The sequence below is a fragment of the Athene cunicularia genome, assembly GCF_003259725.1.
Source record: "Athene cunicularia isolate RWA chromosome 1 unlocalized genomic scaffold, athCun1 chr1_part2, whole genome shotgun sequence".
Classification (NCBI taxonomy): Eukaryota; Metazoa; Chordata; class Aves; order Strigiformes; family Strigidae; genus Athene; species Athene cunicularia.
In genome coordinates, this window is record NW_020799092.1 from 23,628,925 (window position 1) to 23,646,695 (window position 17,771).

At 41.2% G+C, this 17,771-nt stretch overlaps 1 protein-coding gene across 1 annotated transcript in view; it reads right to left on the reverse strand.

Moving 5' to 3' along the window:
- ANO2 (anoctamin 2) overlaps positions 1-17,771 on the reverse strand; it is a 192,591-nt gene that overhangs the window by 167,561 nt on the left and 7,259 nt on the right. The window contains exon 3 of the mRNA XM_026862090.1: positions 15,005-15,406. Coding sequence (XP_026717891.1) covers positions 15,005-15,406 — 402 coding nt within the window. The remainder of the gene's footprint in view (positions 1-15,004; positions 15,407-17,771) is intronic.

Sequence of the window (17,771 nt, forward strand, 5' to 3'; positions counted from 1 at the left end):
AGGCAGCTGGGAGCCAGGATGAACTTTGTTCTTCCAAGGTGCCTGCCTCTTTATACCGATGATATGAGCTCGTATCAAAATACAGGCACTCTCCTTAGATAAGGAGAGTATTAATCAATATCAATTTACCCTGTCTTTTTTTCTACTTGAAAGAGCACTTAAGTTTGTACTAAGGAAACAGCCTTCTTGCTTTTCTTCCACCTGCCCATTTGTTTCCAAGGGCCCAGGTAGCAGGACGGTGCCCGCTGCCTCATTTCCTGGATTTACCTTACAGCTTTTGATGTATAGTTCCTTGGCTACACTTATTATTGTGATTTTAATTACACTAGAGTGCTTCATAATTACGTGCCTATTATTTTCTTTGATAATTACCGCTGACACCTACAAGTGCAGGAATACATTTTAGAGCTACCTATTAGTCTTTTGTGATACTTAAAATTCTACAACGTTAACAAAATTGGTTTTACATTATAATTGCATTTACATCTTTTATGGAAATAATGGAAATTGAGAATTAATTACAAGGAGCACACAGTACCTTACTACAGAATAGCTATACTGATATCAGGAGGGTTACCAATCACTATATTATAAACTACACCTACTTTTTAATACTAAAATGAGCTGTCTTTAACAACATAATCCAGTAGGTCTCCTGGTATGTGAGTTTTGTCCTGCCAGGGAGTAAGCCTGACAATGCTAATAGAGCATTATGAAGACCTGAAAATTAACAACAATTTACAACTGCATCTTGGAGCATTTAAAAACATTCTTTGTGCTGAGTTTTCTATGAAAAGATTTGCCAGTTGGTGGCCACATGTGACAAAATGCCCCTAAACCAACAAATACTTTCCAGGAGAATCACTTGTGAACCATGACTCACAGGTGAAAAACAAACTGGGATCCCTTGAGGTGCAAATTGTGACTTATGTTGTTACCATGGTGCTCTCAAATGCCTCCTGCAACAGATCAGTTGAAAAGTAAAGCAAGTCCTCTAATGAGCAAACTTTGGTGCCTGACTGAAGTCAAGCTTTGGGTGAGCAGTTTCTTAAACACAGCGTTACTTTAAAACAGGAGAGAATAAGGGAGAAACAAAACTTCGCACAGAAGCCTTTGAGAGATCAGCAGTTGTGAAGTATGAAGGCCTCACGTATGTTGCAGTCCCCAGATTTTCACAGAGGAGAAGATGTCTTGGACATTATGACTTCACGTAGGCTTGTGACTGTTACTGATGGACAGCAGGGAAGGGTGAAGGACTGGTCAGAGAGTGGAACAGGCTGCCCAGGGAGGGGGGAGTCCCCATCCCTGGGGGTGTTTAAGGGCCATTTGGATGAGATGTTGGGGGATGTGGGGTAGGGGAGAACTTTGTAGAGTTGGGCTGATGGTTGAACTCGATGGTTCCGAGGGTCTTTTCCAACCTGAATTATTCTGTGACTGACTTCACGTAGACCAAAGATACCCAGTTGTACTGAGGAGTGGCAGGATTGCTACAGGTATAGCATATGAAGATAGAAGACCATTGTGGACAGAAACAGAGAATACTGGAAAGAACAACGGTCTGTGGTGGATAGGTGAGCAGTCCTGCAGAAGACTGGTGTGAAGGTGCTGCAGTGAATACACAGAGGCCAGAGATAGGTGAGCGGGTCAAGCACTGGTGAGGTGAAGCAGTTACCATGCATTGACCTGTGAAAGCTGAGCAGTGCCACTGGAGGGAGAGAGTAAACATTATCCAGCGAACTCGCAGAGACCTGTGATAAGCAAGTAGGCTTGCCAGAGGTACAGGACACCACAGTGTATTGTCCTGTCCTGCAGAAGTCTGAATTTACACCTACATAACAAGGAATATCATATGAAATTTCCTAGGTCCACTATCCAGAGTGTGGGCAATGAAAGGACGCAGTAGCCTTCCAATGACCTTCCATAGGTACGTGATCTTTAGGCCACTACTCTGTCTCGATTGCCTAACAGGGTTGTATGGCAGTTAAACACGTGTAAATGGTAAGAGGCAAGCAAAGAATGATTATTCAAAGCCTGCAAAATGAGGTATGGAATATGAGAGTTGAAAAAAAGAGCAGGAACACCAGATGTTTTCAAGACATGCATCAGGGGTTTACAATTTACAAATGAGTGAAGATGATGGAAGATGGGCAAGGCAAGAAAGAGAGAAACGATTACACATCAATCCAGAAAAACTAAAGACGACCTACAGAACCTGCGCTGGAGTTGAAAGTTTGTTTCAAAGCTTTCTGAAAGACAAGTAATCCTTCACATCCTTTGGCCAGGTTTAATGGGAGCAGAGTCAGGACTCTGAGTGATTTGGAGAGTGATTCTATTCTAAGCACAGAATGGGCAGGGGTATCCTTCCCCCTTTTGAAGAGGTTAAGGAAAACTAACAGAACTTTAAACTAGTACTTTGGAGGTGCCAGCTTGGAGTTCTCTTTAAGCATTTGCAAGATCTTGAATATATGCTTTCTATCTGAAATGTTAAATTTTCTTTGTAGTACTAAATTGCTCTAGATAAACCGTGACTGAGTTTGGTGAACGTGCAGACAAAGCCTGCAGACAAATACTCCATCTCCTAGCTGGTAAAGTGATGCCAGAACTCAGGGAAGTGCACTGTGCTCCTCTGGAAGAGAAAGATGTTGGTATTCTTCCAGTGTACTCAATCTTGGCAGTAACCTACAGAAAGTAATGACCACCTCACATTTACAGGACAATGCTTCTACGTGGTGTCTTTGTGTTTCCCCTAGAAAGGTGGCTGTTTCCAAAGAAGGAATATCAGTCTCATAGCTTCATTTTCCCCCTAACTACCAGTAGCTCATTCTCTCTCAAATGCATTTTGTTCATTAGCTTTACCACTAGATGTCATCTACCTAACTCCATCAGAAGTATTTCCTTAAAAATATAATATGTAGGTCTCAAACCGTTTAGTGAATTAAATAATGATCTAAAATGATTACAGAGATCAAGGAATTCAAGGGAGAAGACAGCAGTGAACTGATAAATTAATTCCTAGATGATAGAGCGATAGAGCTTGAGTATGGAGCTCAAGCAAACATATCCACTATCTCCATAAACAAACAAACGACCCACAAAAATAACAAATAAAATCCCATACCGTTGTTCAAAATAAATAATTTTGTCAAATTTTTCTGTTTCAGGTGATGAAATTATTCTTACATTAATGCTAAGCTAGGATAACTGCAAAGAAATATCTAGTTCTTACATGATTGTTTCTTTGGCCTGTCATCATGAACACCTGTACACATAAGACTTACTAGTGTGCACACAGTTATCAGCCCTGTGTATCAAGAAGAGAATTCACCTCAAAGGGTTAAATTTTCCATGCTGTGTTAGTCACCTAACTCCCATCGATGTTAATGGGAATTGTGAGGCCTGATGCCACTAATAAATTTTTTTCTCTTGTTCTATTCAGGCCAAAGTAACTGCTGATCTGGAACAAGATAAACAAATATGTGATACAGTTTTGAATTATTTGCCTTGTCCTATAATTTGAGAGACCTTACAGTGACTGGCAAAAATACTTCTAGCTGAAAACAATCTGATTACAGCCTTCTATAAGGTTTATGTATCACAGTTTCCCTTTTTTTCAGGATGTAGGCATTATAAGAACCATGGTTTTTACACAGAACCAGTTTGACTAGGATGTAGCTGAAGGTCTTTTCTCCTCCAGAAATCCCAGCCTGTGGTATGTTAAATGCTTATTGAGCCCAGACCCTTTGAGGGAGTCTGCTACAGTACAGAGCCCAGACCACACTGAAGACAGGGAGACCTTGGTTCCTACATAACCACAAGAGTCTTGCCTTCATCTGCATAGATGTTTTGCCAATTATCAGGCCTAGCATAAAGGACACAGCCAGCAGAAAGAGGAACCAATAATCAAATTGTATTTGATACAAAAGGGTCAGTACAGGGGTGAGCACTGGGGGTACAAACAAGTCAGTCACATTATACATAATTGACATCAATCCCTCTGACCCCAACAACGACACCACACAACCAACAATGGGGGGAATAAAGGGTGACATGCAGTCTCCCATAGAAGGGACGGGAGACAACCCAGTCAACAAGCCAAACACATCAGACCAAGGAAGCCACACACTCAATCTCTACACAGCCCAGTTTACAAAAGCCAGACCTGACTGGAGCCCAGTCCCAGGGAGGCAGGAGGTCCTTCCCCAACAGGGAACTCTGCACAGGGCACCCACCTCACACACAGACACTGCCCCTGCCTGCAAGGGGTCCCAGCTTTTATCCCTGCGTGGGACCCCTGACCTTGGGTTACTCACTGCAGACCCCTGGGGCTCATTTACCCAATGGCTCTGTCTGCCAGGCCGGCCCCACCCTGGGGGGAAGCCTAAAGGGAAACTCACCCCCCTTTGACCCACATGTCAACCTTAACTTGGGGCTTGGGGTTGAAACTCCAGCATTTCAATAGACCCAACAGACCATTGTGGAAGGGAGAGAGGAACTTCTGTGACCAGTTGCCTGCACACATCGTAACACTGTAAAAATGCAGATGCCATCATGGTGGCTATGAGTTATGACAGTATATTGAAGTTATATAGTTTCTTGAAAATGGAAAGCATAAACCCAACTCTTCCCAGATTGAAAAGGCACTTCCTTGAAACCATTTTTAGAAACGTGAAGTGCTGCAGTGTTCCCAAGTACTATACATCCAACAAGTCCCACTGCTAAGAGCAACTAGAGGCTTAACATTTTTGAAGTTAGAAACGATATTGCTTGTTAGAAACAAGCTGCCATTCAGGTACCATCAAACATATCCACTCTTACACTGAACTAAAATATATCAGGCCTTCAAAAACCTTGTGTGGTTTCAGATTTCTCCTGTTTTTCCCTTGAATGACATCGTCAGTCCGCAAATACGTTCATTGAAATTGGATCATGTGGACCAACCCTAACTGAAAAAGTTAAGAAGTGAGATAGTATTTCATTCCATAATGCTGCCTCTGGTGATACAAACAGGTGGAGTTATCAGGTAGCAGGGTTTTTGCACAGTAACTTTGTGCCATACTTGAAATGGACAGGAAAACTGGAGAAGAGTTCAACTGGAGAAGAGTTGTATTTCTGCAGTTTCCAGTGGCCAAAACAGAACCTTGGACAGCTGGAAAATAACAGACCATCCCTGAGCTACAGAAGCTATAGATGACCCCAGTTGGTCAGCACAGTCCAAATGTAAGAGAAAACTGGACTCCTTGACAACACCCATACAGACCCAGCATGGAGAGCAGTGAACCATGCTCTTCACTTCTCCCTCCATTTTTATATATATATATATATATATATAGAGAGAGAGAGAGAGAGAGAGATCTTTAGATTCTTCTCAACTTGCAGTAAAAGTGGGACAGCTAACTAATCTTTCCCTCAGTGACAACTTCCCCCCACTAAATCTGTGAACATCCACACAGACTACTACCAAGTTATTGGAGCTCAGCCCCTACCTAGAACTTAGGTCTACAAAGGATTTAAGAAACAGATTATGTTGAAGAGGATGTTCTGATTTCTAAAGGAGAATTACTTTTTTTTTTTTTTTTTAAATCTTTCTTTAAAAGAGCCTTCCATTGTCCATGCTTACCAGCTTGGATATGGATCCAGTTTTCATTCCAAAACGTTTCCCTCTCATATACAATATAGAATTTTAAAATGTACACACCATAAAATGCCTAGTTTTGCATCTGGCAGGGAATAATTCCTTTCCTATAGTGGCTCTCTTACTGGAGAAATATGCTTGCCTGTCTAGTCATGATGTCACAGCAACAGACCTTTTAATACCTTAAATTTGGGCACAATGACACACATAGCCATTACAGTCATCAGTAAAGCAAGAAGGCCTTCGAAGTGTCAAAAAAATATGAAAATAATCCCACAAGCCTGAGTCATTATTTACGTTACCTTTCCCTGGATATGCTAAAGGATAGCAAATTGCACCCCCTCACTCTGCACATACATGAACAGTTGGGTTTTTTCCCATAAGACAGTCCTATCTTTCAAAGACCAATTTCCATAGTCAGATACCCCCCAGCCTTTTCTCTGCTGGAATCCATTCCCAGATCTGAGACGGCAGAAGCTGGTGAATGCCACTTTATGGGATTCCCTTGGCACAAGCATCACTGTACCACTGGTTGGTTGGTTGGTTGAGAGGATTTTTTCTTTCCTTTTCACGTTCTTGCAGAGGTCTTTTTTTCTTTTTCTTTTTTTCTCTCTGTCTCTGACATTCCAGTTTTGGTTTCTAACTCCTCTATCCTCACCTCCAGTTAAGCTATTCAAGAGTATTCCTTGTGACTTCCACAAAAATGAAATGGATTTTGCTCTGGCTTGCGAGCTAAGAAAAAAATAACACTGGACTGTTGCTCACTATGACAATCCAGAAGCTCTGGACAGTGAAGGTTTTTCCACAGCGGGTCCATCAGAGCCCAAAACAGAACTAGCAGAGGTGGAAAATCCCTTTCTAAGAAACCATTCGCTGCTTCACTTGAAACTGTTGTTCTGTTGTTTTGGCCTGTGTTGGCGTGGCACCTCTGGTTTGCTCCCCCTGGCTCTGGAAGAGAACACTGTCTCTGATCACTGGAAGATATGCCCCACTCTCATCTTCCACAGAGAAAGAAGTTACTCGAGAACAACTTCTATTCCCTACTTTTTTTCCATCAAAATAAGCAACATCAATTTGTCTGTCACTGATGCCTGTGTTTCTCATTTTTGTCTCTGCGACACAGAATGCCTGTTAATCTGCTCTCATACAGAGAAAAAAAGCACTAGGGAAGAACAGAGAGGCATTATCTTAGCTCAGATCTTTTATAACGTAAAGCAGTACATAAATGAATGTATATGTGTGTACAAGCAACTTATTAAAACCAGGGAGCACTTATCTACAGTGTTACGTCCACTCCCAGATAGAGGTGCACCTCCCTGCTTTCATTTCCATGAGGAGTGAAATCGTGACTAAGAAGCAACGCCTCCACAAAGTAATAAAATCATACAGCAACCATTCAGTCTGCCTCCACAAAGTAATAAACCCATACAGCAACCATTTAACCAGCAAAAATGCAGAAGCAATCACGCCCTTGGTATCAGAGGAGCAGCATCATATATACTCCTATAGGCAAAGTAGGCAGTTGCCTGGGGACAGCAATGCAAAGAAAGTCCCATTTCCCCCACAAAAGAATTTCCCGAATATGGGATTTTTTTTTTCTTCTGCCAAAGAATAGGTTGAGATGTAGCAGGTACTGCTGCTGGGCAATCCTCATCCAGAACCTGTAGGAGGTGATTCCTCACCCCAGTCAACAGCAGCATGATTTCTATCCTTAAAGAGGTCAGAAAAGCAACAAACCCAGGACAAAAATCCCCAAACTATTTCATATTTTATGACTGTTTTCATGAAACTACTATTCAAGCTGCACTGGCCTACACAGTTTACAGAAACATCAGCATCCCAGTCTCCTCTGCAGGCACTCTAGCTACTGTAGCGTCATTAGTGCAGTGTGGCATCCCTCAGGGCTCCCTCTATTGCTTTTCAAATTGTCTCCATGGATTTAATTTACGCATTAAAATTTCTGCTGCAAACAAGACCACTGATAATTACAAATGTTTTCATGGATTCAGCTGTGAACAAGTCAAGCAGCTGATTTTGCTACTTTTCATCCTTTAACCTGTAAGTGTCCTGTTCTCTCCATACTACGCCCTAGCAGAGATGTATAACCCATTTCTGTGGGCTTCCCACCTCTCTAGCAGTTTGTAGAAATGGAATTAGCTCCTCCAGCAGGTGACAGAACTCAGCACAGGACACGGTGATATGAAGACACACATTCGGAAGGCTATTTGCTATTCCTACCAGACAAGTCTTGTAGAAACGGCATTATGTAAAAATATATGTACAAATAGGATGCTTCTTGTCCAACTCCCATCGTAAGCATCACCAGAATGCACACCCCAAATCTACCACCTTCTGAAATTCAAGGGATTGATACCTCCATTTCTCAGCCTGCAGATAATTGATGAGATTTATCATCGCTGGCCCAAGAGCTCTATAAACATTACTGATAACATAACAGAGCCATTTTTGTACATCTCTTCAATTTTCTTTAAGTCCCTTGGAAGGCATTTTGACTGAAGTACCTAATAGCTAAGCATTACGTGTCTGGATGTTAATTAAAATACACAGAGTGAGTCTGTCTGCCCATTCATTTATTCAAGTCACAACACAGTCATTAAAAACCAGGATTCACAGTATGGACTTTTCAGCTTTGACTTCACAGCCATTCTACCTAGACACCTGTTATCATGGATCATTATTTTAATACTGATTGAGCCACACCTAACTCCCATGGGGCTACTCAAGATCCTCTCTAAAATAGAGACATAATTTCCTCTTAAATAGTTAATCAGCTTGTCAATATTTTCATCACATTCACTTGACTATCACTGAAAACCGTGCCTTGTCTGTTCAACTTTAATTTTATAAGAGCCGTGTATTACATTTCAGCCCCATATAAGTAACATACAGGAGCAGAACAAGTTTTAGCTAATTAATGCTTCTGTAACTAGAGTCGTTGAAAAATAACCATCAAATATTTATATAATTGATACACTAAGAGGCCCCCAAAGAAGCATTGCCTTGTTCTGAGTGCTGTACTAAGAGAGAGTGAAATACAGAGTCCAAAGACCAAGAGCACAAAAGACCCCAGTCTGCTTCCAATACTACATTACTCTGTATGTATTCTCATTGGCTTTGGGAGGTGTTCATTAACATGGATAAAGGTCTTGGACTCATATTAAATTTCCCTATCCTTTTAAAATTAATGTTAGTTACTATTAAGGTTTCCTCTGCACTTTAGATGAATGAACATTTTGAGACAACTATAAAGTTCACAGAGTACCTGCAGGGTGTGTCTCATGTACTAAGAGCATGAGATACTTTGCGTGGAATTATCAACAAATCACATTGATAGATTTTGAAAAAAAACATCATTTTTTTTCCAGGCTCTTAATTGATACTAAATTAAGCAATATACATAACCTTTTAACTAAAATCCGGAATATTTTATGTCAAAAAAAAAAAAAAAAGTTTTGTCAAGGAAAAAAAAAAATCTGTCCAAATAAATTAAAGTCTTAGCCATTGGAATCCCACTTTTTCACAATGAAAAGTATTAGCATTAAAATAAGCTACATAAAAGAGAATATAGCAGACCCAATAAAACAACTCATATAGCAAGAATGTTGATGGCACTGCTCAACAGAAACGTCCTCAGCTAGAGATGGGGATAGAAGAAGACAGAGAAAGAAAAAGTCCCTGTGCATTGAATAATTTACTATGATATAATTTTGACTACTCTTGTCCTTTACCACTGGTGGAAGATAAAAGATAAAGCCTTCTCCCACTAGCAAATGGGAAGCACCTTAGTGTGACAAAGCAGTGCAGTTTAATCCCATAGATAAAAATCTAGCTGCAGCACTACAGGGTTTTCTTGGGTTCGGGTTGGAGGGTGGGCTAGGTTGGTTGGTTTGGGGGTGGAGGTTGTTTGAGGTCAGGGTGGATTTGGGGAGGTTTGTTTGGCTTTGGGTTTAGATTTGGGGTTTTTTTTTCACAAAAATTCAAAAACATGCCTTGGAATATCAAGCAGAAAAAGCCAGTCACAACCACCATCAGTAGCTTTGCTAGCAGTACTGCATAAGCTGATACATTGAGGACCCCAAGGACTTCCTTGCCTCAAAGTATAATGTAGCCAACAGTTTAATGAGACATCCTTAAAAGTGTGCTAGCTCTAAAATTCAAGTTAGATGAGCTTCTCGGGGGGGTAATTTACACTTGGTTTTAAAATTGTCATAATCTTCCTCTTAAAAGATATTTTCATCTCCTAAATGCTATTTAGCAAAGTACATTTCGTTTCCAACGTGCTGGAAAATGATCCTACTTTGTCAGAATGCCAAGGTGCATCTCCAGTGTCTTCTTATTCTATTCCTATTATGCTTTGCCATACATAATACTAATTGAATACAGTACATGTTGCATTTGCAGTCATTAAAGCAGCAATACATTCAAATTTAACTGAACTACTGGTGCTCCACATTAGGTGAAACACAACGATCAGTTTTCCCCAGGAACAAAAAGAAAAGCAAAAGATTTCAACCCCAAGAACTGCCTGCAATGTCAGTAGTATTTATGGCCCTTCCTGGGAATGGAGATGGAATATTGGAGGGTACTCTTAAAGTGACCCTATCTCGGGCAATTCTTTGTGTATCCAATGCAAAATTTGACTTGTACCACTAGTGTTAAACAGGGTTTATTTGGAGATGACGGTCATGGCTTTGGCAGCTAGCTCAGTTCACAAGGGTAAATGCATCCTGCTGGCATTCCTTCCAAGTTTACAAAGATGTGCCAAAGAATCTGGGTTCTGGCACGGACATCTTCGTGAAAAGAGTTTTACTGTACTTTTAACTGGGTTGCTTTGAAGCAGAGGAAGCAAATCATGCAAAAGCTTAACACTATGCAGATTAGCGTAAGTGTTTACAAGATCTGTATTAGTGGGGTCTATATCAGTCACAGTGTTATATTGTAAAATATTAGGTAAAATATAGGTAGTTATTTCTACATACACATGCAAGAGTCAACGCCCGGTTTATTTTATCTAACTTTGTACACTGGTCAAACAGGCCAGTCACAGATGCAGACATTATTTTTACTCACAGAAAACTATGCAAAAAAGTAGCTCTGTGTTGCTATACTGCTGTCATTAGATATGAATAGGGAGTTTTCTCTTCTATCCTAATCTTTCCGCCAAATATCACTTCCACATAACCCTAAATTTTGCTTATTCAGCTGTTTTCATGGGAACAGACTACACTGGACCACCCAAATGTTTTGATTTGAAAAGAAGATAACCATGGAAAGATCTTCTTGAACTTGATGTGCCAGTTGTGGTCTCTGACACACAGAACATCACGGCATTATTTGTTATAATACAGGAACACGTGGTATGGATCAGCTGTGACTTTACCAGAGAGCATGGCAAAGTAATAGAGTATGGTAATAGTATAGACTTGTTTCCTTGACAAAGGAAAAATGCATTTCTATTTTGTTTCTACAATGCTTTTTATATTATAGAAAGATGATGCCAACTCTTGTTTTACCACTCTTGAAAAGAAATTCTCAGATGACTTGAGAACAATCTGCACTAGTTGTCAAAACTCATGACCACCCATCATTATGAGTATTCATGTCAAATTAGGGGGGAAAAATTTGTAACATTCAGCTCCATGCCCATTGCTTTCATTGTGCATTTTGTCTTGGACATGCAAAATAATATCTCCATTTAAAAACAGCAAAACAAAACAAAAAAAACCCACAGTAAAGTTATATTAAGCGAGAACAAAGTTTATCTGGAGGACAAAAACAACAAATGATAAAGTGTTATAAGAAAGTTGAAAACTAGTAGAAAATTCCATAATTCACAATTAATAACTGGGTAAGTATGGAGACAGTCCATAATCTTGCCTATATTCCGCATAGTAAAAAAAAAAAAAGAATAATACCCCCCTCTCCACATATGAATATATATAATTCATTTGGGTTTTTGTCTCTATTCTTTTACATAATAACTTGACAATACAAATGAAATGAATTGACAATAACAAATGAGAGAGGTGTTTGTCCCTAGTTATTCAGCATATAACAACCATATTAACATCATACGTTAACATGGAAATTCCCACTTTTTCAAAAATAGTTGTAGAAATAACGATGTTTTTAACTGCCAAAATGCTATCCTGTGTTCTTAGAGATGAATTTCCTGGTGTCTAAACAGTTCGAGCCTACAAAAGCAGCTTCTAGAGGAACTCCAATATCCTGTGAGGTTGGTAGACTGAGCAACAGGATGCAAAGGGTTCTGTGTTTAGTTCATTTAGGTTAATCAGGCTTACAGCCTTTACAAAATAAGGTTAACCTAGATCATAGATTAAGCAACTTTCCAGCCACAAGACAGATGCCCTTAGAAATCATTAAATGCTGAATCAGCTCTATCACAGTGAATTTATCTTTCATAACTCCCGCAACATCAGTAAAAATGGGACAATGGCTTGATCCCATTTTTGGTGTTTTTGTTTTTTGGTTTGGGTTTGTTTTTTTTTTTTTTTTTTTTTAACAACATAGGCCCTATCAAAGATTTTTTTTTTTTTTTTAAGCTATATAGCTACCATAGGCCGCCTAGAAAGTGCAGAAATGTTCATTGAAGACCACAGACATAGCAGATATCCTTTTGCCCTCCTTCTTTCTATTACTGCTGCTTCAAATAAAAACTGGTGTTGTTTCAGGAAAGAGATTTTGTTCAGGATATCCTGTTGTTCTTGAATTAATATTCTTCTTTGCAAGACTGTCTGTAGGTGATATAAGGTAGAGGAAAGCAAGGCCTGCTCTAACCGAAGGGTCCAAAAGTGGAATCCCTCGTACAGGAGCTGCAGCACAGAGGATTGGTATGAGTTACCTTTGCAGCCAGCCCTCTGATCCGACTCATCTTAGGACCTGGTCCAGAATATATGGCAAGAGTGAGATATGTGTTAGAGAATACATCTCAAATTCCAATAATACTATGTGAAAAAGATCCACTTGTTATACTGGTACTGAAATAAAACACCCAAACATGCATGTTCAGCGTAAACCACTAGAAATGTAGTAGTTGAAAGTCCACTGTGTTATACACCAAAAATACAACCTACTGTGTTTAAGACTGTTCTGAGTTTAAAGAACCTACAGGGACATATTTTTCCCAGAGCTAAAATCAGAAGTTGTTCCATATCAGTTAAACATACAATTAGAATCAACATGTAAGGCCAGCTGTAACCTTCACTTGTGCCTGGTCAGCAAGTTCTATAAAAATCACAGCAAGATAGACAGCAGCTTCGGCATGATTGAACAGGAGCTCACAGGAGGAAAAAAAAAAAAAAAAAAAAAAAGGAAAGGAAGTAAAAGCCACATGTCTTGGGCAAGGAAGAAAAAGGATAATGCATAATTCCTTCCAGTTTCTCAGGAGATTTTAGAGGGAAAAACACTTTCTCCTTTTGTCTGTTGGGGGTGAGAAGGAATGACTGTACACGCACATATACAGATAGAGAAGTGATGGGATTGCAGTTTTTGTATTTTTCAAAATCAATTCATTTTTCCCATAAAAGAACTGGTCACCAAATAATTTCGTCAGAACTTTCCAGTTCATTTACAAAAAGCCTTTTCCTCTTCAGAAGGAAAACCGTGACAAAAAGGTTTTTCTTGATCAGCTCTCTCTGACATCATTTATTACTTTGTATATTATTTAAGAGTGCACATCATCACCTGGAAGGGATCCGAACAAGAATTTGTAGCCAGCTGGACTTCGGATAAATTAATGAGTCGAATAATCAAAACCAAATCTCTTGCTAGACTGACCAGGTTCTGATGAAATTCTGAACTGAAAGAAGCCTCCAAAAACTGCTGTTCTCATGGGGTTTATGCAATTTGACTATAAAAATCATAGCAGTAAGATAGTCATGTGTTAGCATTATTGAACCTTAACCCCAATGCTTAGCATAAAAGAATCAGGATCTGAGATCACATTTTTCTGTTCAGTGCACGGATGGCTCAGCCAGGCTGTGCAACGAAATACAACTCACAGCCACCTGCAACTCAGCAAACTGAGCAAGGAAAAACGTTAAGAGTCAAAGACCTTTCTATGTCTTCCTATTCCTGATTTAACGTGTGTATGCTATGCCAAGTCAGCTAGACTCAAATTTTCAGATGCAATCTGTGATTTGGTCCACGTTTTGGAAGTGTTGACTGGTTGCACTGAAAGCAATATGAGCTGTAAGTTCTCAGCACCTCTGAAAAGAAGCCCTAAGTTTCTTAAATTTGGTGTCAAAAACAAGAGAGCACCTAAAACTAGAACCCATCCTTCAATGGATATAAATATCTGTGGCTTTCAAAGAGGTCCAGAGGGACTGTACAGGGCTCAGTGCCTCAACATGGGATTTGGAAGACCCGTGCTCAATTGACTGGCTGCAATCAAGTCACCTAACCACAACTCCCAGCTGATATGACCCTAGCGCTATCCAACATCGTGCACATGTGGTTAGAATAAGTACACTGAAGGCTGGGACGTTCTCCTGTAGCAGTGTAGGAGCTGTTTGTTTTGTGAGTGGAATGAAGAAACGACACAAAAACTTACATATGGCTGGGAAGAAAGCTAAAAAGTCACACTGAAAAATCACCAAGTTGCTCTGAGGAAGTATGAAATGTCTTAAGAGCACTTTGTATTCCAGCAAATTACTTAAGAGAGCCTTTAATTTTAAAAATATTTAAAAGTAAAGACTTTTTTCCTTTTAAGAAAAGTGGTTTAATGCACGCCATAAGAACATTTAGATAAAGTAATATGTGTTCTGCTGAAGATCGAAATGGCTACTCAATAGTGCCTCGACAACCATAACGACCACGTATTTACTAGGCAGTAAGAACCAAACAACAAAGAAGCACCCCGCTACCTTCATGGCTTCACACCAGGCATGTATAAAGTAGCTTGTACAACATATTTCTGCAGATCTCTAACTAGAGGCAGCAGCATTCGCCCCAGGGATGTTCAGTACTGAACTACAGTTACAAGCTGTCTTCAGGATTAGCTCCTCAGGCTGAGACACATCTCCTACACTTGCTGCAGCTGCAGAAGGACGGTGGGGGAGTCAGCGGGGCTATGTTAGAAGGAAAGTGGTACATATTTTTATTTTTAAGACAGCAGAGGTGTGATTTGCCTCTCAGTTAATACTAAAGCAGGGCAGGCAGGCCGGGGTGGTCGCTAACACCTGGCCAGGGCTGGGCTTGTGGCCTCCCCACGGGCAGGGAGAGCGGGCAGCCATGCTCTGTCCATCATGGCCCAGTCATGGTTATGTCCCGCACACAGCCACCTCCAGTACTGAAGTGTCCACTACCCGGCACGGCCTCTCCCCCTCTTACCTCAGGGTCTTTCTCTATCTCCAGTCCCGCTTCCACCAGGTTGCGTTCGTACTCCTCCCGCTGCAGCCGCTTCTCCTCCTCCAGGGCGTCCAGCGGGCCGAGCTCGATCACCTCTGGCCCCGGCGACGCCGGCCGCTCCTGGGGGGCACACTGCCCACCCTCCTGCCGCCGCGGCTCAGCGGGGCCCTTCTCAGCCCCTCCGTTTGAAACCAGGGCCAAGGAGGCAGATCCGCGTGTCGCCTTCGGTGAGCCCGCGCCGGGCAGGTGCTGACCCAGGCGATTTCGGTAGTGATAGGCTAACACGTAGTCGACCTTTCTCTTGCTGTCCCTGAAATGCATGCCGCTTGAGGATGCCTTGTCCACAGCCTCTCCTTGTGTACTTTCCAGGTAATTGTTTATAATCTGGGAGAGAAACACACGAGTGTCACAGACAAGGAAGCCAAAAAGGCCAAGAAGAAGGCGGGCCTAGGGTCTATCTCAGCACAAGCACGGAAAGCTGCACAGAGTCAAAATTGGAGGTCAGCCAGGGTTAGGTATGACCTACAGACTCTGCAGACCAGATTAAGTCACGCTGAGATCCTCTGACCGTAAACAAATGAGAGTGGGTAGTGATAGCAGCCTCATCCCAAGGCATGGGATACCAACCTGACGGGCAGGTACAGAGGCACATACCACACCAACACGTCTCTCTGTCCTGCATGTACACAGACCACCCAGTAGAAGACACCCACATTTTGAAATGGGATGGAGAAGTGAGAACAAGGATCACATTACAGACAAAGGATGCGCTGTGGAGCAAAGCTGGGCAGGGGAAGGAAGAGAAAACTGTGCGGAAAGAAGGGGAAGAAGCTGATCTGAGCTAGAACAGAAGAAATATCCTCAATGTTTTACAAGGGCAAGAAGGGTAGGGCTGGACAGAAACGCTTTGGAAAATACCAGGGATTAGAGAGGATATGCCCCATGGATGGCTAACAGTGCTAGCTGACCTATATTTTAATGTATTATGAAAATACTATGTGACTGACCAGTAACACTGCAAAAGGTGAAAAATGACTAAAATAATTCAAATCACCCACGTTGCTCCAGTCGCCCCCTTGGACCATCCCTCCCTTCTCGTCTCCACCTCCTAAACCCCTCTGGGGTGAAGCTGCTCCAGCCCTAACCCTGCCATCACACCCCAGCCTGGACGGCAATTCTGCAGCACCCGTGTTGAACTCCTGATACTGTTTTTAAGGCATTCACATTCACTTCCCATTCAGTAAAATAACCCACATGTTTTCCAAAACTGTTACCAGCCACCATTTCCAGCTCAATGCTGTCTCTTAAATCCCTTCACAGAGCTCTCTACAGTGTCATTCATTAGTGACATCAGCCCTGAAGTGACTGGGGAACAAGATACACGCAAATAAACAGGGTCAACCTGACCCAAAGAAATAAGCCCATAACCTAATTCCAGACATTTATGGGTCCCATCGGTAGCTATACAAGCAAAATCTTGAGAGGCACCAGCCACAGATTTCATTCTCTCTCTAGGTTCCCTTCCCTTACATGCACTAGTCGCCCTGAATGCAAAGCTAACCAAGCATGCTGTATTCCAATTTTCTCATTTGTTAACACAATATGAATTTTTGAAGGTGCTATATAAATGTGCATATTATTATATACTCCAACATCTCTCAGATTCTTGTTTTTCATTGCTTTGTTTCACTTACTTTCCCACAAAGTAGCTTTCAGTCACCATATCACTAAATAAATCTTGGGTTTATATGCATACTACATCATTCAATCTTTCACAAAATTATCACCAAATAATCTGTTCTGCACATTACACTTATCACATACTTTATGTGTAAAGTGTATATATAGTCCCTTTAGGCATATCTAAACTAACACTCAGCACTGCATTCTGGCAGAATATAAAACTTCTTGGGACACTGCATTTCATTGCAATTCCCCATTTCCTAGTTAGATACATTTTCATGTAATACTCACAGGCAGTCCATGCAAACCTCCTGGATCCATCTCTGCCACAGAGAAGAAAAACCCGTTGCAGGTTTCTAGTTTCCCTTCCAGGGAGTTTCACGCTATACAGCGCAGAAGTAATGATGTCACCACCACAAAGTCACTGGCACAATGCAATGCATTAGCTGGCTCTAGAGAAGATGAGCTCTAAGCATCCTCTCCTCCCTTTCTGGCAAGCATGGGCAGAAATTAGAAGCACAAACAAAATGCAGGAGAGGGTATGAGGAGGTTGGAGAACACGAAATGTCACTAAGAGGTTTTCCTGTTTATGGCTGTTTGTAGCCAGCTGCCACATCCCGGCCACCTGAGAGAGCACCATAGCAACATTTGATGTTGTGTAGTTACACAGAATAATAGGATGAGGAGGTACCACAAAGACTTTCCCTTCCTCTCTGTTGACTCTTTTCCTCACGCTTGGCAGCAAAGTGCCATCCCCATTATTATGGGTGTCTGTTGCACAGAAAACAAATCAAGATTCCCACAGATTTCAATAAGGACATTTTCTGGCCCTAAATTTGCACTGTTTTCCTCACCATGTGACAGCCTGACACAAGAAGACCTTGTTAAGGAGGAACACAAATAAATTGCAATTTCCAAAATGTCACTGAAGGAACTATCAAGACCTTTCTCTCCTCCCCTCTCACAGCCATTATAAAAGTCCGAATCAGTGATTACAATTACCATCTTTAACCCCACATTTGTTGCTTCTTGACATTTTCAAGACAAGTAGCCAGCAGACCAAGAA